Below are 25,253 nucleotides of genomic sequence, written 5' to 3'. Positions count from 1 at the left end.
GGTTTCCTTGCTCTGTACCGATAGTTCCCGGTCATGCTATGAAGCTACTTTAAAATGTAACTTTATCTGACTATCTTAAACTTAAAATGGCCTTTACGTTTCTCTTGGAAACTAATTTTTCAGGATGTTTTTTTTTTCAATTTATTTCTAAAAATTCAGAATGTAAAATCATAGGCTACGTTGCCTTGCCTCAAAAACTTTATACCAATTAAATTTGTATCTGAAGTTTTAATGGTAAAAACAATTTGAAAATTACAGAAACATTACGGTACTCTTGCATTATATGGGCCTTTCTAAAAAGTCAATAAGGTTAATGCTAATTAAATAAAATATAATAGGATGAATATATACTAGTTTAGAAACAAATTTGGGCTATATATTTGCACATTAGGGGTGGAGTGGGGGGGGGGTAAAGCATAGCCCATATTAAATACGTAACCTAACATAACATAACCTAGGTATCTCCCACCCCCCTAAACCCCCCAAAAACAACAGTTTAAATATCGTATACGCAATAAAAACCAAGCTATACATTGTATTACTCTATAACGGTTAACCCGTCAAAAACGGGTTTTTCGTTACTGGTTTCCTTTTAAAGCCCCATATAATGCAAGAGTACCAACATTACTAATAATTGCAAAACTATATCACTGCTTTGCATTATTATTTGTGACCATCGTGTAACCTCTTGCATGAGAGCAAACTTTGTATGAGAAAAAGTATGTCTTTCTCATACTACATTTATATTGATCAAACTTACGAATTCTCGTATCTTTAAAATACATAAGTTTATTAAATCTTATAATAGAATTGAATTTATTTCTATATGAACAGTAATCTTGAAACAGATCCTCTGTTTTCACTGATTAATACTTTTTATAGTTTTTATTTTCAACTCTTAATAACAAAACAATCCAATTAGAAATCCATAGGTAAAATTTATGTTCAATATTCGGACGAAATGACCTGGTTTGTTAATGGAAACACTTTTACGTTACCATTTACAATTATCTGATTCAAAAACAGAACACCAATCATGATTATCAATAAGCTGACATAATGACTGAAAATTAATCACTTCTAGCCGTCTATCTTTGTTCTTTCCTGAAAGCTTGTGCCGATCAAAAGAATATTTCGTAACTTCAAAAAGAGCATTAAATGGGAAGTGGTCAGACATATCAGACAACATCACGAACAATTTTACTACTCAGAATTAATGGACAGAGAAAAATATATTGTCCAACAGGATATAAGTGGTTGTTGTAACTCTAATAGGCAGAAAATGCTAGGTAGAAAGCCTGATAAAAGCATATTTTGAAGAAAATCTCTGTTAACATTAGCATCCAAAGTTAATAGGTCAAAATTTAAATCACCCTGCATTAGAACTGGTTTTTCGCACTCTGGTAGCTTTACAAGTACTTGTTCAAAAACATAAAACCAAATCTCGTAGGATTACTGGACCGAAGTCTGTAAAAAGAACATAAAATAAACGGTATGCATCCTGATGGAGTACCTTAAAGGAATAAGCTCTCGCATATACCTTCTTCCGAAACAGACCTATCAATCATGACAATAGAAGATAAACTATTTCAAACATAAATTGCCAAGCTACCTTTCGCAAAGACTTTCCTGCTGCGGAAAAAGAACTTCATATTGGGGATATCCAGCATGGAAACAGGAGCATTATTCGATAAAAAGGTTTCACAAACAGTAACAACGTCACGTGGACTCAAAGCTAGTAAGAACTTGAATTCGCTATGAGTAGTTTGTAAACCTTGAGCATTTAAGTGTAGAGCACTTCGATGAATTTTACAGTGGCCAATAGCACTGGACAACTGGTGACCATTCGTAGAAAAATCCTGCAATTCTTTTACACTTGGTAGGTCACTGTCACAAATTGTAGTCTTTAAAATGGTATCTAGTTTCAACTTCAAATCCCGAAATCCTTGGAAAAAGTCCCAATCCGACACAGATTACGAATTTGTAACTAATCATTATTAAAACGGAAGCTCGGGTCTCCAAACTGCAAATTTTGGCAACATCAGCAATGATCATATAGGGTATAGTATGAGAACCGTTTCTCACATATATAACACCTCTCATCGTCCACAGATTTTTTGCCTCAAATTTATTGCGCACTAATCTAAAACCAGCTTGTCTTTGTTTCGTGAGCGTATTAACAAAAATTTGAGAACCTTTTACGTTCTTGCGATCTGGAGGCGAATGGAGTTCGTCCGGAATGATGCAGACCTTGTCTGCTGACCACGTGCCTCTGGATATGGGGTAATCCCCTAACTAAACACTCCGATTAGGGTGGCTGCAACCTCATGTGGCGGGTGGAGCCCCCCCCGGGAATATCAGTATCTAGGTTAAACCTAGCTCTAATCAGATTCCAGGCCTAGGGTCGGTTGGGCTAGCGACCCTCCACCTGAAAATTAAGTGCTACGCAAAGTGACTACATAGCCTCGGATCCGGACCTCCTTTTAAGATCTCGACCTACGCGCGTCAACGGACATGCTGACGACGTCAGAAAGACTGACAGACTGAACCTTCTAGACCAAAGGGGGCTTCGAATAGCCACCTGGAATGTTTTGACCCTGAACGCACCTGCATCAAAGAACCTACTTTCTCAAGAACTTCGTAAGAATAAAGTGACGATTGCAGGTCTCACAGAAACCCGTCTTACTGGAAGTGGAGAAGAGCGAATAGGCGATAATTACTCGTTAGTCTGGTCTGGAGGGAGCATGAGAAGACATGGTGTTGGTCTCGCACTAAGCAGCCTTGCAAAAAAGGCCTTACTCTTGCACGAAGCAGTATTGGGCAGAATAATGAAGGCCCGCTTTGGGCACAAGCATGGCAAGATGACAATTTTTGTATACTATGCCCCGACCAACGATTCCGACGACGTAACCAAGGAAGAGTTCTACTCTGCTCTGTCCAGATGTCTGTCAACAGTTTCCCCCACGATGTCACTGTTCTTCTCGGTGACTTCAATGCTACAGTGCGAGATGATATGGGTGTTTGGCGTGGCACAATTGGACCTGTATCCCCCGACCTACTGAACGATAACGGCCTTCGCCTACTCGAACTGTGCCGATCCCATGAACTTGTGATCGCAAACACCTACTTTCAACGTAAGACTATCCACCAGTACACGTGGTATAGTAACGACGGTCGCACAAAGAAGATGATCGACTACGTCATTATCTCTAAACGCTAGAGATCATCACTGAAGAGCCGTAGAACTAACAGATCAGCAGAGCTCGGAAATACAGATCACAGGCTTGTATGTGCTGATGTTCAGCTTCGCCTCCATGCACCGCAATCGGAAAAAAAACCAGCAGCAGCGGGTATTGGGAAACTAAAGGAGCCATATTCTCGCCGGAAGTATAGTGTTGAGATATCAAATCAATTTGAGCTCCTGGACACACTCTACAACAGCGAAGACACCTGGAAGTATTTTAAATCACAGACCAGCGAAGCAGCACAGCTGGTGCTTGGCAAGCGGAGTTTCCCGAAGAAATCGTGGCTAACTGACGAAACACTGCAGGTCATAGAGCAAAGGCGGAGGGCAAGACTTCTTGGGGACATGGCCACCTATCGAAGGCTCAATGGAGTGCGGAACAGACTTATTCACCGAGACCGAACTCAGTTTGTTGCAAGGAAAGCCGATGAAATCGAACTAGCAGAAAAAAGAAAGACATGGGTAGCCTGTTCAAGCACCTCCGTGATCTCACAGAAAATAAAACACCAGCATTGGGACCCGTCCTATCCAGGGATGGAACACTTCTCTCTGATGAGGGTTCTTGTCTCGAGCGGTGGAAGGACCACTTCTGCTCACTCCTGAAAAACACTAGCCCGTCTATGCCTCCTACTGATAGTCCCAGCCAACCTGGCAGTCCAAGATCCAAAGCAGATACTCCTCCCGACAAGCCTTGCAGCCCCTCGGAAAGTGGAAATGCATCAAACAGGCTCAAAAACAATACCGCTGCTGATCTCTTTGGCCTCAGTGCGGACCTGTTCAAATTTGCAGGTCCTGTTATGCTCCTGTTTTTCCAAACCCTGTTCTCTACAATTTGAAAAACCGAGATAATTCCCCAAGTTTGGTGGAAGGGTGTCATTATCCTTTTATGGAAGAGGAAAGGTTCTAGAAGCGACTGCTTGAACTACCGTTGAATAACCCTACTGTCTGTCCCGGGAAAACTTTTCTCAATGGTCCTGCTAGATCGATGTCGAAATATCATTCGTAAAATCTGGCGACCGGAGCAAGCTGGTTTCATGTCGGACCGTTCAACCATCGAGCAAATTTTTACGATTCGACAAATCATAGAAAAAGCCACGGAGTTCCGATAAAAATCTTTTTTTACCTTCGTCGACTTCCGTGCTGCGTTCGACTCAGTGGACCGAGAAGCTCTTTGTCGGATTCTAGAATCGACAGGCCTCCCTAAGAAATACTGCAGAGTCTTCAAAGCTCTACACCATGGGACGGAGAGCTGTGTTCAAGCTAACGGCCGCCGCAGCCCGTTCTTCCAAATCACGACAGGAGTGCGCCAAGGATGTGCAGTGGCCCCAGAGCTCTTCAATGTCATCATAGACTACGTTATGACTAGGACTACTTCACGTCTCAGCTTTGGACTCAAGTTTGGAGATTATGTAATTACAGATGCTGATTTTGCTGATGACTTGACCATTCTAGCGGACTCCATGGAGCAGTTGCTGGAAGTGCTTCGAATCCTACGAGAAGAGGCTACAAAAGTAGGACTGCGGATAAACTGGACTAAAACGAAAATTATGGCCATTGGCCCATTCTCTCCTGCTGCCAATCCTTCAGTTAGCCTGGATAGCACCACTAGCATCGAAGTTGTCCAAAGGTTCACCTACCTGGGCTCCATAATTTCTTCAGATGGCTCACTTCTTTCTGAACTACAAGCGAGAATATCCAAAGCGTCTTCTGCCATGGGCAGACTGAACCGTTACCTCTGGCGAAAACCGAACATCAGTCGCACCACGAAGCTGCGGATTTTCAACGCCCTCGTCGGTTCTGTAATGCTCTATGAAGCTGAGACGTGGCAAGCTTCAGCCGCAACCCTCAAGGCAATTGATGTCTTTCAGTCGAAGAGCCTGAGGAGGATCGAAGGTCTACGATGGTTCGACTTTGTCAGCAATGAGAAGCTGCTGCAGCTCACCAAGCAGTCTCGGTTTTCGACCCAAGCAGCCGAGCGAACACTGCGATGGTTCGGACACCTACTTCGAATACCTCCACACATACCTGCGAAAACAATCCATGACTTCGACCCAGTCAAAGCCAGTTGGAAGTGACCTCGCGGCCGACCGAAGAAACGATGGTCTGACAGCCTGTCCGAGTTCCTGACGATGGCAAATATCAGGTTGAGCGATGTGCAAACGCTTTCCATGGACCGAAGTGGATGGAGGGGGCAGACGTCACTCTCTACGCCGAGCAGCGCCCGGCAGGAGACATAAGTAAGTAAGATTTCAAAAAGTCTCAACCGACGTTCAAAATAAGTTCAATGGGAGCTTTAGTTTGATCCGCAGCTCCAAGACGTCTAGCGTTCTTAACGAAGGATATGTCAAAACGAAGGCCCATAAGAGTGTTTGAGCAATCAATAACTTTTTCTTGAAGGTTGGCTAAATCACGAGCAGAAATGTCGATACCGGAAATAATAACTTTCTCCAGAACGGTACTTTGATTCATGTCATCCAGTTTACTTTCAAGCTTTATCAATTTATAACTATCCTAGATTCCTTATGATCTTAAATCATTCAGACTTTTCTCGACCACATCGAACCGCGACTGGAACTGCAAATTGATGGCTTTGTACACGGAATGAGTAATAGTGTCCGAAAGACTAACTTTTTACTGTGAAGGACATTCTCTCGAATCGGGAAAACTCGCCCTGTAGTTTTTCCGTGAGTTCATCCTCAGTCCCACCTCACAGACTACTTAATTCACTATACATTGATGAAACTAAAGCAGACAGATAAGGCAATTCCTATCATTATCCACATATATTTTGACAGCCTTCTGTACATTTTCCCTAAAATCCTTCAGGGATGAGAGGAAATTTTGCGCGTAAGGCCTAATGTTTTCCGATGACATAACCTTAATGAAGGTCTCGTGATTTTTCGAGAGAAATTGGCTAAGGATCGATTTGGGCACCCGACTGACTAACCGTATCTAAAACAGTAAGCTTTACGAAAAATGATGTTCAATCTCGCTTTCTAGGGCTATCATGCGAGAAAGGATAGGTGGTTAGGACAAGTTCAATGAATGAAGGATGAGAGAAAGCCAAAGATTGTCCTGAATATGTAGCTGTGTTGGCCATAGGCGACTTGGTGTTGCAGTGAGGTAATACTAGCATTAGTGGTAACAGTTCAGGGCTGTCTATTCAGTGTAACTACAGCATAAATAGAATGTACCTCGTGACAAATTTTTTTTCAAAAAATGCATAAAGCACAACAGGGACTTCCCAAAGCCGTCAAATTGTTCAAATTATGTTCCCTTTGAGATAATGATTTATGTTTTCCTAGCAGTTTGTGCTAAAACATCCTAAACATCATTGGGATCACATATAAGTGATCCCAATGAAAATCACACCATCAGATTCAGCGTATCAAAGAACCGTACTGTATAGGTTTCAAGCTCCTATCTGCAAAGCAGTTTGTGTGTTTTCCTAGCAGTTGTGCTAAAACATTTTTAGGGACCACCCTTTTCCAACCTTTAAAACAAAAACGGGAAGGGATCAAAAGAATCAGGTCACAACGCCACAAAATTTAATTTTATGGCGACTGCTTATAAAATAATTTTATGAGAAAGTTCCTTGAAAACAATCTCAAGGACTGGGAGGGGAAAGTTTCACCTCTTTATGAACCAAGATATTTATATTTCAACAACAATCACCTTTCAGTGAACCTCTATGAAAACCAAGTTGTTTGTATTATGACATACCTTCATCACTGATATCATCTATAACAGAATCGGAAGATTCAACACAAATGGTGTTTTCCTTCCATTGTCTGGGATTTGTTTTTTCTTGAACATTTGGTGATGGTAGGACAATTGATTGATGTTCTTTTTTTGCTTTTTTTTCACTCGTTTTTGATAGAGAATCAACTTTGAAACCTGGAATTGAAAAAGATGATTTTAGCTAAATTAAATAGCCTCACTTAAAACACAGTCGGTAAATTGACTTTGTACAATACGATGTAAGTAATGTCATTCTTGTATTTCCTTACTGTTTACAATAAGCACATCCCTTAATAACGATTTGAATCCAAAATCAGAATCGTAAATTTTTCAAAATTGATTTTTTCTCCAATGTTTGACCCACATCTTAGCCACAATTATCAATATGTAAACCAAATTTAATAATAACAAGGGAATCTTCTTAATTTTGACGACACACTTTTATTTCAGAAATGGAAAAGTAAAATGGCAGGAAATCAGTTTGAAAAGCTTGTATAACCAAAAATTTCGTCTGCAACTATTCTCTACTATTTTACTTCTATACTTCTTTTTATTTTTATCAGATTCTTGGTGCAGATAGAAAACTACTTCAAACTTCCATCTTTAGGACTGTTTCTATCTTCAATCTGGCTCTACATGGAATTATGCATTAACTCTTAACTCTGATTGGTCAGTCAAGAATTTGATGAATGAAAGTTGAACACTTTTCAAATCGTGAAATTTCTGGATGGCATATATAATTGGCACTGCAGTCGTGCATAGCTTTGATTTTGCTAGCAATTGTGACTGTAATTTAGCCCGAGCATGAGACTTTTGACCATTCATTTTGTAAAAAACCAGCTATGGATAGAGTCATCGAAAATAAAACAAGAAATATACAGAATTTCAAGAGTTAAGGTGGACAATGTTTCATTTTCATACATTTACAAATTAAAGTAGTAATAGCAGAAACAGTCGCAAGTAGTCGCAGGACCAGTTACAAGTAGTTAACCTATGGCAGTATTAGTATTGGGGCTGAAAGTTTCAACTTGGTATTCCCAACCATTCCCGAGAAATTGCTGATACGACCTTTCAACAACCTGCAAGCAAATAGTGTTTTGATTTGTTCAACGTTCATCTCAGCATTCCCCAAAATTTTCAACTTAATACCAGTCATTCCAAGTCCGCCCTTGGGACGATCTGGATCCCAATAGTTTTTCTTTATTTAGTTCAAAACTTCATCAGCATGCCGAGATAATTTCAAATTACTCTCCTTAGCTGTCCCTGTGATATCGCAGATACGCCCTTTTAAAAACTTTCGATTCCCACGGTGTCTTCTCGTTTAGTTCAACACCCCTAAAACGCGTCCTTACAGTTTCAATGTAATACCCTTAGCTGTTCCTGGCAAATTATACAGACGTACTTTTGACAATCTTGATACACACAATGCGTTTTGACTTGGTTTTACGTCCCGTCAACTTTATTTGAAAGTTTCAACTTAGTAGTTAGTTTCAACAAGTAGTAGCACTGGTAGTAATACTAGCCCTAAAACTATCAATATAATACCTTCAGCCGGTTCTGAGATATTGCTGTTGCGCTAGTTTGACAACCAGCATGCACATATTACCTTTTGAATTAGTTTTAAACCTCAATCAAATCTGCCTGAAAGTTTCAACTTAATTCTCTGTTCTCTTACATCTGTGTCATTTTGACAACTAGAATGCACTTACGCTTTTGATTTAGTTGCTAGTATAGGAGACAACTGCTTCCTCTGCAAGCTTTGCAACTTCTCGTTGTGATTTCAGAGCCTTTCATTTAGAAACAGATAGACATGACTATGGTGAAGGTCTCACGGAGCTTGGGTATCATTCAAAAACTTGGACTCACAATTCCTGGATCTATTCTGAAGCTTCTTTTTTCGGCCTTGTACAGTCTGTTTCATATTGCCCCATTGTATGGATGTCTACTTTTCCTTCTACACTGCAGTCACTTTCTGTCATACATAACAAAGTACGGTTTCTGGTTCTGGACACCAACCGTTCCTCACCAACACCGCTTTTAAATCTACAGTTTATTTACATTCTTTCTTGTGCTTCTTTTGTCTTTTATCAGCTTCATGGCAATCTACCAAAATCTCTTCAAAAAACTCCTGTGTTTATTTCTGATTCAGCTACATATAGCCTTCGATCTTTATTTAATATCTGCATTCCTCCTACCCCTACTATGCGATCAGATTTCAATCCTCTCATTGCTTGTCAACATGTCGTTATTTATTTATTTATTTTATTTTAAAAAAAATTATTTTTTTCCTTTTCTTCTGAGGAGTTGATGTCCCCTGAGTGTTTATTTCATGCTGTATGGTTGTCTTCTCTGCGCTTTGACTCCCAGGCCTCAGGCATGTTCTCTTTTTAATGTTGTATATTATTCGGCTATTGTTCACTTTTTTTGGTTGTTGCGTATATTGTATTTTTTTGTATTCCCCTTGTATCCCATGCCATGGAGCCTTTCAAGGGGAATAAGGGTATTATATTTCCATTTTGTATTTATTGGTGAATAAAACTCTGAACACAATTGTAGATGTAGTAGCAGAAAAAGTAGTGCCACTACTAGTATTGGATTTCAACGTAACACCCTCAGCCATTTCTGGGATAATGCTGATGTGTCCTTTTGATTCAATGTATTCTCACGGCACCTTGTGACTTAATTCTACATCCCCATAAATTCTCCAGAAAAACTGCATCTTAATTAACCTTAATTACCCAATTTCAACCAAAACACATTGCATTTATGCCGCTTTGACTACCTAAATGCACTTAGACTCTTTTGATTTAGTTCAATCGTATTAGAAGCGCTGAAAATTTCAACTTAATAACCTAAGTACTAAGAAATTTTATCTTGTCCATACCCGAAAATGGTATTTGACGAGTTCCCAGAATCGCCCTCGACTTCATGTGCTAGATCTAATTGTGAGCAAATTGAAAGTTCGATAATTATTTGAAAGCTTGTGCATAATGATGATATCCTTACTCCTCCTCCTTTTGAGTAGATTCATTTTGGTGCAAAACTCTTTGAATTTTAGACTAGGATGGAAATTTTGACTACGTTAATAGACAAAATAATGTTAACACTAATGTCTAACAAAAAAAATTGCAGCTATTGCTAATATTGACGCTAACATTATCTTAATTGTTTTTAGATTTTATTCAATTTTATAGATTATTTAATCTTTAGTTCTTTTATTTAGTTTCTTCTATATTTAGCGCTGAAGACGCCTTGTTTTATACAGGCGAAATATCCCTTGTTTAGTTTATTTTTTCCTTCTACAGGCCGCAGTCCCGTTTGCTTCGTTCTTCATTTTAAAATATTTTTTTCTCTTTGTTAAGGAAGGAGCAGCATTAAACTTAAAACGAACCAAAAATATTCCACAAATGAGAGGGGTTATACCCTCCTCCATCCCTTGCTTGTTATGCTAAATTTATAAAATGCTAAAATACTTAAGGAATTAGGGAAAAAGTCAAACTTTAGCGTAAAAAGGAGGAGAGTAGCATTAAACTTATACGAACATAAATTATTCCACAAATGAGAGGGGCTACACCCTCCTCCATCCCATGCTTGTTATGCTAAATTTATAAAATGCTAAAATACTTAAGGAATTAGGGAAAAAGTCAAACTTTAGCGTAAAAAGGAGGAGAGTAGCATTAAACTTATACGAACATAAATTATTCCACAAATGAGAGGGGCTACACCCTCCTCCATCCCATGCTTGTTATGCTAAATTTATAAAATGCTAAAATACTTAAGGAATTAGGGAAAAAGTCAAACTTTAGCGTAAAAAGGAGGAGAGTAGCATTAAACTTATACGAACATAAATTATTCCACAAATGAGAGGGGCTACACCCTCCTCCATCCCATGCTTGTTATGCTAAATTTATAAAATACTAAAATACTTAAGGAATTAGGGAAAAAGTCAAACTTTAGCGTAAAGAGGAGAAGGGAATCCCCCAAATATATAGAGTAAATTTATGTTTTAAGGTTCTAGAAAAAGAACGTGCCGAATATATAGTTATTGTTTTTTGTCAATAAAAAATTGATTTTGATATGCGGGCAACCAACTTAAAGGAGCACCCAAATACGCCCATCTGACAAAAGAGACGTAATTAAGGGGCCTTCGTCCCTACCTTTCATTCTTCATTTTAAGATTTGTTTTTTCTCTCAAGTTATGTAAGGAGCAACATTAAAACTTAAAGCGAACAGAAATTATTCCGCAAAGGAGAGGAACTGTACCCTCTCCCTTTTTTGTTATGATAAATTAATAAAATGCTTAAATACTTAAGGAATAAGGATAAAAGTCAAACTTCAGCGTAAAGAGTAAGGGATAGAAGAGGAAAATGAAGTCCCCCTAATATACAAAATAAATACTTCTTTTAAATTTTAACATTGCTCCTAATTTTCAGCTGAAGATTTTTTTTTTCTTAAAAACTGAATATTAATATGAATTATATTTACTAGAAATCTGGTACAAGTTTGCGTAGCAAAAGAAAACAAACGAAAAAAAGCTGAAGGTACCAGTTCTAGAACAAGAACGGGCCGAATGTATTGTTTATTTTTTTGTTTTTTGTTTTGTTTACAAAAAATTGATTTTGAAATGCAGGCAACCAACTAAAACGAGTACCCAAATACACCCACCCAACAATAGAGACGTAAGTAAGGGGGAAGGAGGCATGGACACGGACCCGTCCGAAATTCAAAATTTTAACAAATTTCTGGGAACTTCTTACTTCAAATCTCTCACAAAATTCACTATTTTTTATTATTGGAAAGAAAATTACTGTCTGCATGCCTTTTGGCAACACAGAGGAGAATGAATCCATGCGGTGTTGCAGAACTGAAATCACTCAACTGGAGTTGCATAAGCAGTGACGAAGGTGACGAACAGAGGAACTGAAAAGAGCGTATTCTGCATGGAAGTACTGGATAGAAGTCGGCTTCTTAAAAAAAAATCACTAAAGATAACCACTTACAGTCTCTTGACATTCCAACAGCAAGGCACTTCTTGAAACGACAAAACCGGCATTCACTTTTGTTCACCCAACTTACTAAGCATTTTCCTTCTCTTATGCAATCTGCTTCAGTATATTCAGTCTGCCTCAGTGTACTTTTTCGGAAAAAAAACTGAAATTAAAATATAGATCTTTTGACATTTTATTCAAGGAAACAAGAAAATTCACGATACGGAGGTTCATTTTATTAATTCTTTAGTCGATGGCATTGATGGAATACTGATTGGCCCTTACCCTTCCCCAAAAAATGTTGTGAAGGTACCTGCCTAGAAAAAAAGGTAACCTTAAGTAATAAAAAATAGTTGGACTTACAGTCTACTGAAATTTATAAAAATGTCCAACTTTCAAACACAAGCACTAAAAATACAATTTCAGTAAAAACTTTATTGTCGTTAAATGTTTAGTTTCCTCACAGATATATTAGTCCAGTTGATGTAGACGCAAAAGAATTTACAGTCGGAACTTATTGTTACATCTGTGTCACTGACTAGACATTGCTATAAGCACAGACCCCATAAATGTGGCAAAATGCACCATTCTTGACCTTATTTTTAATGGGGTCTAAACACAGTAGCCTTGAATCAGTCTGCAGTCCCTGGGTAATTAATGAATAAGGTAATCGAAAAAAAAACGTTATTCAGAGAGCTCGGCAAGGAAGCTCACAGACTGGAAAGGAGTGATGAAAATGCCTGATGGTCAAAGCTGGTCACCGACCTAGAAAAAGCTGCAGCTAAAAATGAGACTCGTAAATAATAGAGGATCCTGAGAGAGCTGAACTTAAAAACAAACAAACAAATACCCCCACAGAAAATGTGAAAAGATCAAATGGGAGTTTATCACAGGGCGACTGGAAAGAATGAACCGATAGAAAGAACATTTTAAGAATTTGTAAAAAGGAAAGCTGTGCTACGTCATAAACTTCATCCATCCACTCCAGGCAAAATATGCAACCAGTAGCCCCATCAATCGTCGAGCAGTATTCTTGCGATGTATTTCCTTCAATGGAAGAAGTCAGAAACGCAGTGAAGTCTTTAAAAAAAAATATAAAGCCCCGGCCGAGGACTCCTTACAGGCAGAAATATACAAAGCAAGTCAAGCACTCATTGAAGACCTAACGAACCTACTTAATAGAGTCTGGGATGCTGAATGTGATCCCCTGGAGTGGCGTAACACATCTAGAATCCCTATATTTCAGAGAGGAGATGAAGGAGACTGTGAACATTACCGGGGAGTCTCAATAATACACATAGCTGGGAAGATTTTTGCAATAGTTTTGGTGAATTCGATTTAGAAAAAAGCGAGAGCATCGGACAAGGAAGAGCCAAGCAGGTTCCTGCCCTGGATTAGACTGTGTGGACCATATCTTTACCCAGCAACTTCTTTTTCAACAATATGGATTCCTTCGCAGTCTTTCTTGACCTGATAGCTGCATTTGACACGATGTTACGACCCTTGCTATAGCAAATAATGCTCAGAGACGGTGTTCCGACGAAAATAGTCGACCTGCTAAGAACATACTATAAAAACACGTTGGGTATCGTACGATATGGTGAGCTAACGGAACTATTTAAAATAGCATATGGCGTCAGTCAAAGATGTCTAGCCTCGCCAATTCTTTTCAACTATATTATATACTGGATTAGTAAAAACGCATTGAAAGAAGATGATGGTGTCGCCTTTTCGGCAAAATGAACAATTTCTGACATTGAATACGCAGACGATGGTACTCCACTCACAGACTCTGCCCACAGCACAAAATATAATAGAAAGAGTCGCGAATACGGCTGGCGAGACAGGACTCACGATCAGCATCACCAAAACAAAATTTCTTTCAACCAAACAGAACACTCCTATATGCCTCAGTGGAGAACATGCTGAAAGGGAGGAAGAGTTCAAACACCAAGGGTCATCGATAGATGCTAAAAGTGGAGCTACTAGTGAGATTCAAGGCAGGATTAGCTTGGTCTATCTTTGTCCAGCTCCACAAACCACTTTAGACTAAAAGGGAAATCAACCTCGTGACGAAGCTCAAGATCTACTCAGCATGGGTGCTTTCAATTTTGTTATATGGATTGGAGACCTGACCCCTCAAGGCAGAGGAAAAGCGGCAGCTTGACACCTTTGACCAAAAATGTTTACATTTTCGACCAAAAATGATCGAATTAGCAACATACAGCAAGCGCAAAGAATCAGCAACCAACGGCTAACGAAAGTATGCGGAAAAAAGCGTGACGAATCCACCATGATCAAGAAAAGATGTCTCAAGTGGCTGGGTCACGCAATGAGGCGCGTGGAAGAGACCCTGACACGCCAGATACTACTAGCAGCCCCTGGTTCCCCATGGAAGAAAAAAACAGGTGGCCAGATGAAATGTTGGCATAACGTCGTCAGAAAGGATGTCGAAGCGCTTTGGGGATTCCGATAGTGTGGCCACAAGTGAGAAAAGGCATGGCTGGAGTTTATTCGATCATTCACAGAAGATAGAAGCCAATGGAAGCATTTGGTCCAGCAGCGTCTTGATGCCGAGTTGGGCTGAATAGCCTGTATCTCGTCTTACGTTAGTAATATACCAGTAATCAGCCTTTATAAATATAGTTTCGAATTAAATAAGGATTGGTTTGATTTACAGTCAATTCAAATAGAAAGCTAATCCAGTTTAAAGTGAAGGCACTAAAATATAAAATTCTTTATAAAAAAGATTACAAATTTAATTTATAATCCTGATACTGCAATTTGCCAAGGTCATCACAGCCATGTCAATGACTACACACTACTATCTGTATAAAACAAACATTTACTTGTACTTGTGGCGGGAATCAGGCGTTTCCACCTTGCCCGGTATCAAAGATCTTCGAAACCTGTTTCGACCATGCAGTGCAATCTTTCGCTACCTGCTTTACAAATGGGAGCCATTGAGTTGTCCATCTGTGACCGAACTTTCTGAACCCCCCAATAGGTTTGAGGTCTGATTGAACAAGGTTCCACCAGTTTTTCCGCTGTCCTCCACGGCGTCTCTTCCATGAGCTAACTGGCTCAGCTAGAAGGATTCGGCGAGGCAAGTACTCTGTTGGCCTCCATAAGACATGGCCCAACCGTTTTGGTCGACGCTTGTTGATCATGATGAAAACACATCTCTTGATACCACAGATTTGTCACATATTTATGTTCGATAGGCGATCATTCAGATTTAACTGAAGAATTCTACGAAAACATATATGCTACAACAACTTCAGTGCATTTTCATGTGGTCAATTTACTGACCAAGTTTCGCATCCATAAACAAGGATTGTTTGAACCAAATTCAGGTAGACTCGAATTTCAGTTCTTATACTAATTTCACCCCGGTTCCACAACGGTTTTCTAACGAAAGCAAATAAATTCTGTGCTTTCTACAATCGCTGTTGAATATCGGCGTCAGAAGATCCATCAGTATAAAGCTGGGAGCCTCATCGAGCATAGTTTGAGGTTTCTCTGGGTCCGAAAGGATTCCGACATCATCAGCGTATTCAAGTCTCCAAGTGAAAGGTTCTGTCCAATCTGAACTCCTGGATGAGAAGATACATTTTCAAGCACCCAGTCAATACAGTAGTTAAACAGAGTTGTAGACAGCCTTGGGGCGCAGCCTTGTTTTACTCCAAAGTCAACCGTAAATTCTTCAGTCCCTTCACCGTAAATTCGAATTTGGCTCACAGAACCCTTGTAGTATGCTTTAAGCAGTTAGACAAATTTCAGGGGCATTCCATCATTTTCAAGAAATTTCCAGTTTTTTTGGACAGTGATCGAGTCGTAGGCAGACTCGGTCACTGTCGTGACCGCTACAGGTCGTTTTTGGCAACTGTCATAATAGCATAATATTGAGTGAATCTGTATTCCCTCGCTGGTTAATAAACAAGGTTCAATACATTAGTCATTCCCATCTAAAATGTGTTTTAAACTTTAAGTAGATATTTTGGCAAACAGTCTAATAAAATGAGAAAGATAAGCCACGTAAAGTACTCTCATTAAAATGTACAATTTCTATAAAAAAGACGATGCCATCCAATTTTTAATGCCTTAAAGTAGATGAAGATTAGCTCAATATGCAGTAGATACAGCCAGAATTCATATTCGTAAGTGAATCAGATTCATCTTCGTCACTGACTGAATATTACTATTAGCAAATAATCCTTAAATGTTACAGGCACATTGTAAAATTAAAGATCTTTTTTTGGGGGGAGGGGGCGGGTGTCTGAAAAGCATGACACTGAATCTGATATATTCCTTGGAAAGTTCATAAATATATAAAATATAAGATATATTTACCTCGCAAGCTTCACAAGTTGTAACGCCATAATGGCGACCCGATGCTTTATCTCCACACACCTTGCACACCAATTTTTTTTTACTAGAACTCGGGGAACTATTGAAGCAATGGATTTGTTCTATAATATAAAATTTGCGATTACAAATACAATAGCAACACATTAACCTCACTACAATCATAATATAAAACCATAATGCCATTTTGAATGATAACACCCCACCTCAAACGGCACAAAACATTTACAAGAACTTGTGCATTCACTCGAATTTTGAACTTTTTTAGAATACAAAATTGACATCACAAATATAATAATAAACCAATGTATTTTCAGCAGTATGTTCTGGAAAATTTATTCACAAACACTACACGAATATGTGATTATTTGACGCCTTAAATCGTAGAAAAAAGGCCAGGATCGCCTTTCAAAGATTTTGTAGCATAACATAAAGTAAATCCTAAAGATTAATTTTGTTTTCAATCACCAGCGAAAGCCCAAACCCATTAATTTTAATATTCAGTTATAGACAGTGCACGAGAAGCGAGTAAATTTCCTGGGCCAAAATTCATATTTTTTTGTTTGTAAAAATTAGTAGAAAGCTTCTTGTTGAGTTCATAATCGTACCATCTTTTACTTTCCCCTTTTCTTATTTCAGACACCTGGTGAAACAAGAAAACGGTGTATTTGCCAAAGGTCAAGTGGGAAGAACTGACAATGAAAACAAGTTTAAATTATGGGAACACACAGAACTTTGCCGTAAGATCTAGGTAATCAAACGGGAATAAATGTACGGTCACAGGAAAAGTTTAAAACAGTAGTAAAAAATGATGTAGTAAAAAAAAACAAAAAAAAAACAACAAAAAAACTGATGACTGGCAAAACAAGGAAAAAGCCAAGTGATTTTTGTCTTATTCCTAAATTCGCGGCGGATCTCATAAACAGAGATACCAAAAACTTGCATAGGGTACAGACACATTAACCCACAAAATCATTTTTGAAAAAAAGAATAAAAAGAAGGAAAATGTGAAAAATGATTGCCCATAGGAATTTTTTTGCAATATTTATATAAAAATTTAATATTGAGCATTCAGATCCACCAAATTCGGTGATATTAAGTTGAAAAAATGGGCTTCGTGAAAATGACCCAACAACAGACCATGCTGTATAGCGTCATGGTAACTTTTGCTTTGATCTTCGTTGAGTTATGTGATTATTCAAAAAAACCTTTTTGCACAAAATAAGTTTTTCAAAAAAAGGTAAAGAACTCCATTAAACCAAAAATGAACAAAAATAGAATCAAATAATCTACCAAGCATACAACTACCATAAATCGTGCAATAAATAAATGAAACCAAAAAAACAGAAATTAAAATAAGTTAAACTCAAAATGAGCAGAAATTAATCTGAGTTGGGCACTAAACTCTATGCTTTCTAGAAGCCAGAATATAATTTGTACTTTACTGAAAAAAAAACTCAAATGAATTTACTGAAAAAAATGTGCATTGTCAGTTTAATATACAAATGCTGATGCTTATTCCTGAGAACCTTAATTAATTTTTTATTTTTTAAAGTTGTAAAAGTGAAAACGTCTAAAAGAATTTTTTTCAGTAAATTACAAATTATATTCTGGCTTTAAGAAAGCATAGGGTTTAGAACCCTACTCAGATTAAAATTTCTGCTCGTTTTGAGTTTGACTTATTTTAATTTCTGTTTGTTAAGGGGTGTCATATATTTATTGATACTGATTTGCAGTAGTTGTATGCTTGGTAGATTATTTGATTCTATTTTTGTTCATTTTTGTTTAATGAAGTTCTTATTTTTTTTGAAAAATTTATTTTGTGCAAAAAATTTTTTTGATTAATTTTTTTTTCGTTTTATATTGACATAGTCTTTTTCAGGGAGAAGGGCTGAGCCTCTTCTGAAGTTAAACAACCATCCCTTCCATAGAAACCTTATATAACCCTTGGGCATAACTTAAAACCCTTGCCCCTAAGCTCTTGGGTTAGTTTCAACCCCAAAAGCCTTGTTATATGATATTTGAACGATTTTAAGCAAAATGGCTATCTCAAAATTTCTATTAGACGCATTTCGGGACAATACGACGCGTGCGTCGGGAGAAGGGGGTAGATGCCTTCTGATCACTTTGACTCTTAAAAAGAGCAATAGAGCGTCTGATTACCAATCCAATGAGCCCCCTTCGAAGTTTATGTGACCACACTTTCTATAAAAACCCTATGCGTCCCCATGGGCATAACTTACAACCCTTGCCCTGAGGGCTGGGGGGATTTAATATCGTCAAAGACATAATTTCCAGACCTTTCTGATAGGCTGAACAAAATGGCTGTATCAAAATTTTGACTGGAAGGGTTTGGAGAAATGGCAGGCATGTAGGGGGAATTTACCCTCTGATCATTTTCAACTAATAAAAAAGGCAAAATAAATAAAAGAGATTGATAGATTGTTTAAGGTACAAGCTTTAAAACCTACGGATGAGAGCAGAGAACAATACCATGATTTTCTCAATGGCTTGAATAATCTTCTCTGCGAGGCAAAAAAAAAAAAAATGTATTTTAGCATGAAAATTAAGGAAGCTGAAGGTAGCCCCTTAAAGCCCTAGCAAATAATCTATAGTGTTATTCGTCAGAGTCCTAATATACTACCATTTCAGTCCTAATATTCTACCATGAGACACATTTATGTGTAAGAGTGACATTTATTTATAAAAGTGGTGATAGAAATAGTCCTGGTAATAATCGCCCAATTTTAGTTTTGCCAGTAATTTCTCGTCTTACTGAAAATTGCTTTTGTTCTCGGTTAGCACAAATTTTTGAGAATTTTAATCTTTTGAACATAATTTGCACTTATTCACGTCTGGTATATCTTATGCTAATGAAAAACATTGTCAGCATAAAACAAATTTTATGCAAAACATGATGTTACTTCACAACTATCATTCATCTTTTTTGTTCTTAAATGTATATGAGTGTGACATTCATCTGACACTTAAGGTTGACATTTAAGTATTTAAGACTGGCGAAGTATTTCTAGACCTAATTAAGGTTTTTACTAAGTTGACCATGGTCTAATCTTGGAAAAATGTGAGCTGTAGGGGATCAAAGGTAAACTCCTCGATCTTATACACGGAATTTCCTTAGTAACCGGTACCAGCTTGTAGAGGTGGATTGCTTACAATTTGAACTGCGCTCATTCACTTGTGCTGTCCCACAGAGATCTGTAATTAGCTCGATTCTCACGTTGTAGTTTATTATTGATATGCCTAATTGTTGTTTCAGTGTTAGTGATGTGACTAAAAGTCTCCGGAATGAAACTGTCTTATTTTAGCGGGTGACACTGTGGCTATCAACACTGCAAAGACAGAAAGTTTAAAAAGCCACTAACTTGGAATTTATTTTTCGGATCATCCTTTTATACAAAAACCTTTGATACAAAGCATGATGTAACTGCACTACAATCATATATCTTAATTTGCTCTTTAAATGTACTTGAATGTGGCATCATTCATATTAAAAATGTTTGTTTGACAATTAGGCCTCTAAATTATAGTCAGCGAAAGAGTGCACGTCCTGCCCATGACCCGTCAAATTATCGCTATCTTCCAGCGATGGGGTCTAAGCCTCACGTTGGGGATCATATAAAAACAATAATAGAATGACTAATTATGCCCTCTCGGGGTATGATTTTAATGTTAAAGTTGAATTTGTTTTTTGTAATGTTTGTGGTAAGGTATTTAGTCCTGTTATCATTTTTAGTGTATTTTTTACAGCTCTTCAAACAAATTTTTTACTTCTCGAGGTGGCTGTTAAATGTGATTTTGTTGTTTGGTTTAACAAATATCTCTCAGTCTGTCACATGGAAAATATATAGAAAATAGAGAAAAGTGTAGACGCCGTCTATCTATTATCAAGTAAATTTCAATTCATATTGAAAGACAAAATAGCACAACTAGAGTGACTTATCTCAAGCAGAAATGTCTAAACTGAATTGATAAGCCTCATTAAGAATAAAGCAAGGACTTAAGAAGGATAAATGCAACTAGTATTTCCACCGGATCTACATATTTGGAGTGAATGATTCTTTTTCAAAAATCTCCTCTACAAGCCAAAGGGTCGTGGTAGGGATCAGTGGTATGTGTTTCTTGTTTAATGTTTGTTTTTTGTTTTTACTACATCTTATAATATCCAATTTACTGTTAAATTAATAAAAAAAATTATAAAATATCAGTTTGATGTTGTTTTCTACAGCAAGAAACTATAGCACTGTCTACTCACAATTGATTCAGATGATAATAAATGTATATGACTCAAGTCACAGGCGAGGGACAAGGAGGACTTCCTAACTATTCTTCGGTATTTCAAATACACAAGTACGGTACTCAGAGATATAACGATTGTTCCTCTGCCTAAAGAACATATATAATAAAATCACTTAATCTTTGGAACTCAATTGATCAACTGAGTTAGATTCTTTCTGCCCCCTTAACAACAAATATAATTTATCCAATTAGATTTCTAATCTAATTATGGTTTTTGATAACAAAGAAAAACTTTAACACAATTAACATTGATAATTCTGTTGTTCGGTTGATAATTCAGAAGCGTCAATTAAACAATAATTTTATTTAAAATGATAAACATAGGCCTAATTTTATTGACACCTTGTCATACCGACTTATATAGAAAAACATAACGTAGCAAGAATATATATTTCAAGTTTTTTTTCAAATTTTAAGGGGATTTTAAGGGGAAAAACCAGTTCGTTGAAAATGAATTAAAAAAGCAGACCACGGTGAATAACGTAATGGTGACACTTGCTTAGATATTAGTTTTATTAATGACACAATTTAAAGGGTGGCTAGTGCAAAAGCCTCGGAGAAGTTACAGAGGGGTTGGGTTTTTATGATTCGCTTTCAATGTGAAAGATTTATTTGCAATTTTACAGCATTGATTTTTATTTTTACGAGCCTGCCAGTAAATTTTGGCCATTCAAGTGTTTACATATCACTTTCACCTTCAATTGTAACGTGAAACAATGACATTAAGCTCATAAGAAGTTTCAATACTGCCAAATTGAAAAGACTAAGACAATATAGGCACAAATTATTTAAGGGAATGCTATCAGAAAAACTGAATAGAAGGACAAAGAGGTACACAAAGAGATACACAAGAGATACACAATTTAGAAGTTGCACCAAAAAAAGGTTTGGTTCCAAGAGACAATTAAAACTTTGAAGTAAGAAATGAAATAAAACTTTCATTGATTAAATCGAACAAAAAACCAGACTAATTTTTAAATTTTCAGGTATTTTTCTGCTTTTAATTAAAAAAATACTATTGTTGTTCAGACACCAAGTAATATTGTTGCATTTTGCACAACAGCATTAGCGATTCTGTACTAATGTAATTATAGTTAACATTATAATATCGCATTTATTTTTACACCATATATGGTTACAACCTAAGATTATGACGTCATTCAATCGTGTACATGAAAATACAGTTTTTGCAAAAAATTGATTTTGTTTCCAAATTTTTTTTTTGTTAATTATGAAAGCCTTTTAAATACATTGATTTCGTTTCAAATGAGCCATTAAATAGATCTCTATGATTTCCCAGTACCGAGCTAGATGAGGAGAAAAGAAAAAAACAGAACAAAGATGCCGTCGATGCAGAATATTGCATTTGAAGCCACTTTTCTTGTTTTTCAATCCGACATATTTTCTTTATTGTTCAAGCCAAGAGACTGTAGGTTTCCTATACAGGAGTTTCAGACAAGGCGGTTCTAATTGTGTACTTTTTTTTTTTTTATCTGACTCTATTTTAAGGAGTTAAGGGCTATTGTAGTTCTTTCTATGGGACGTGATCGTCTCTTACTAGGTTGCTAGCTACCGCTGCAACCCGGATTGCTTCAAAAATCAAATATCTTTGAAAAGACGGCAGCATGAAAAGACATCAAAAATGCAGTTTTTATGTAAAAGTGATTCTATTTTTAAATTTTTAGTTTTTTTTTGATTAAAAAGTGCACTAGAACTTTTAATTTCCGTTGGAATGAGCCCTCTCGCAACATTCTAGGACCGTCGATACGATCACCCCTGGGAAAAAATACAAACAAACAAATAAGCACGCATCCGTGATCTTTCTTCTGACAAAAAATATCGAATTCCACATTTTTGCAGATAGGAGCTGGAAACCTCTACAATATCAGAAAAACAAATCAGACAAAAAATGGTACTGCACCACAGAGAAGCAATTTTTCAAAAGTTACTTTTGTTATAATATTTATATTAAAGATTTCAGTTAGTGTAGGCTAGAACTCGTTCTACATTATGAAACCATTGAACAACTCTCTGCGATGTTCCGGTGCCAAGCCATCTGTAGAAAAGAATAAAAAAAAAGGTGCCGTTTGGGCAGACTTCTGTAGTAGCTGCCACTTTTCTTGATTTTCAAGCCAATATATTTCCCTTGTTGTTCAAGCCAAGGAAAAGTAAGTTTCCTATATAGGGGTTTCGGACAAGGCAGTTCGAATGGTGTAATTTTTGTTTTTATCTGGGTCTTTTTTTAGGAGTTATGATTTATCATATTTCTTAACATTGGACGTAATCGTCTCTTACTTGGTTGCTAGCTACCGCTGCAACCTGGATATTTAAACAAAAAAAATGATGTTTGAAGAAATACAGCTATAAGTTCTGTATTTCAGAAGCTAATGATTAGCTCTATGGTACCACAGTAGTATTGATCTCTGCTCTATAATACTGAACTCAAAGTTCAATCTCAGTTGCCACAGGGATTGAATCGCATGGAGACTATCTATTAGCGTTTCGAATAATCAAACAAGAAAAAGAAGAAAAAATGTGAGATAAAAATTTTAATCTAACTACCACATTGCTCTTTTTTAGAAACGCGGATTACAAACAGGAAAATGCCTAGGGCTTTTTCTTAGTTGTAGTAGTAAGACACGATCCTCAGTATAGCACCATACCCCAGATAAGCAACATTTCAGAAGATGTTTGCATTATCTTATTTTTTAGTCACTATGCGCTGTGGCGTTTTCTTTACAAGGTTTCAGCTATATCCCTTGAAACTTATATAGTCCCAATTTACAATGAACTATATCGAACCATTATGTATGTCTTACGTATAAATATTGCATTCAATCATTACTTCATATATGAATACTACCTACGATTATGACGTCATTCATCAAGATTTAAGTGGATTCAAGATTTAAGGTTTAAGTAAGCTACCGCTGCAACCCGTATATCTTGAGAAAGAAGTCCTTGGGAACAGACTCTACGGGAAAACGGATCCCTGCCTCTCCTCTCTACTCATTCGTTTTAAAATGAACGTCTTACCTTCGTCACTGATATCGTTTACTTCGGAATCGGAGAGTTCATGATAGACGATGCTATTCTTCTTTCGTCTGAGATCTGGTTTTCCTCGATTAGCTTGCTCCTGATTATCCAGTATAAGTTGATTGGAAACAGGAGAAAGTTTTGCAGTATCCATATTCACAGATGCAAAAGAAACCTCCGTATTTTGCGTTTTGACAGATGGCAGTACATCTACTCCTATACCTGTAATCATAAAACAGATGGTGCTTAGTTAAAAGTTTTCAAGTGTGACACGAGCTTTTCTTTCTTTCTTTCTTCTTTGAAAACATGGAAAATAAACAGACAATGGAGAGCATTGTTGAGGTGAAATCATTGTTGAGCCGAGAGTCAAGAACTCAAGAAGGATAAACACAACTAGTATTTCCAACACATTTAAATATTCGGATCAGAATGTGTCATCTATTAAGAAATTTAGATTGACTACTGAAAACATTCTTATTTGCAAGTACTCTCTGTTTTGACCAAAAGCACAGGAGAGAGCTCGTTTAAACCAAATCTTCGAGAAGGTTTACATTTAGAGTTTAATGAGACGCCGTCTTCAAAAGTAAGATACATTTTCACTGAATTAAATTGTTTTCACTGAGTGTCAATTCATTTGGATTAGTTTTATAAGATAATAGCTTCAGGTTGTTGTCTACAGCCCTGCCAACCCATCAGTTAATAAGAGGATAAATATTATATAGTTTTTTCGAGCCCTTTAAAAGAAAAGTTTCGCTAATTGTCAGACTTAAAGGACAGAAGGATAAACTGTTGTCTTTAAAGGAGGGATGGAGGGATAGCAGATACTGTATCTTTTATATTTTTAATTATTTTCCTCAGATAGTGCTATAACAAAAAGGAGGTAAGAGAGATGCCCTCTCAAATAAAAAGTCCATTTCTATTCTCCTTTTTTTCTCTAAATTATATGAAAAGGTAATTGGATTTAGGCTAGTTGATTACCCAGAAAAAATAAGATTATTTTAAACACTCAATTTAGTTTCGGGAAAAGACTATCAACCGAAATGGCTACAATCAAACTTGTGGATTGGCTACATGAGCCGGGCGGATCGGGTTTGATTCCAGCTGACTTATTCCTAGATTTAAGTGATACTACTTCATAAAGGTGGCCCAAAAAGGAAATGAAAAAAAAAAAGTTGTTCATAAACGTGTATATAGTTTCCTACAGGTTAATGGTTTGCTGAGTGAAACCCAATTTGGAATTCGCGATGGCCACTCAAAGATGAATTCTTTCCAACAACTTATGGAATCAATCAAGAGTGGTATGGACAGAGGTGAGACACCTTTGCCTATATTTAAAGCGCTTCACGAAATACCTGGGAATCCTCTTTGATGAGAACCTGTTGTGCATGTATCACATCCAAGCAGTAGAGCTGAAGCTATCCCGGAATCTTATCCCGGAATAATAAAAAAAACTGAAGCACAGCTTGCCGAAAAAAAAAACTGTACAACGCCCTCAGAAAGTACCATTTACAGTATTGTGCAATGATCTGGTAGTCAACTTCTAAGTCTCATCTGCGAAA

General features: G+C 37.1%; 1 protein-coding gene and 1 pseudogene across 2 annotated transcripts in view; one reads left to right on the top strand and one right to left on the bottom strand.

Moving 5' to 3' along the window:
* Positions 1 to 25,253, top strand: part of LOC148952914 (uncharacterized) — a 383,133-nt pseudogene that overhangs the window by 73,934 nt on the left and 283,946 nt on the right. The gene's annotated exons all lie outside the window — the stretch shown is intronic.
* LOC148952916 (uncharacterized) overlaps positions 1 to 25,253 on the bottom strand; it is an 87,778-nt gene that overhangs the window by 3,975 nt on the left and 58,550 nt on the right. Inside the window, exons 6-9 of the mRNA XM_089088172.1 lie at positions 23,695 to 23,916; positions 16,327 to 16,445; positions 11,986 to 12,136; positions 6,968 to 7,141 (exon numbers count right to left, since the gene is read on the bottom strand). Coding sequence (XP_088944298.1) covers positions 6,968 to 7,141; positions 11,986 to 12,136; positions 16,327 to 16,445; positions 23,695 to 23,916 — 666 coding nt within the window. The remainder of the gene's footprint in view (positions 1 to 6,967; positions 7,142 to 11,985; positions 12,137 to 16,326; positions 16,446 to 23,694; positions 23,917 to 25,253) is intronic.

Source organism: Artemia sp. Qi Xiang Cuo, chromosome 4 (genome assembly GCF_049724085.1).
Source record: "Artemia sp. Qi Xiang Cuo chromosome 4, ASM4972408v1, whole genome shotgun sequence".
Taxonomy (NCBI): domain Eukaryota; kingdom Metazoa; phylum Arthropoda; class Branchiopoda; order Anostraca; family Artemiidae; genus Artemia; species Artemia sp. Qi Xiang Cuo.
Note: the sequence above shows the minus strand (reverse complement) of the source record. Positions and strands in the feature narration are given on the sequence as shown.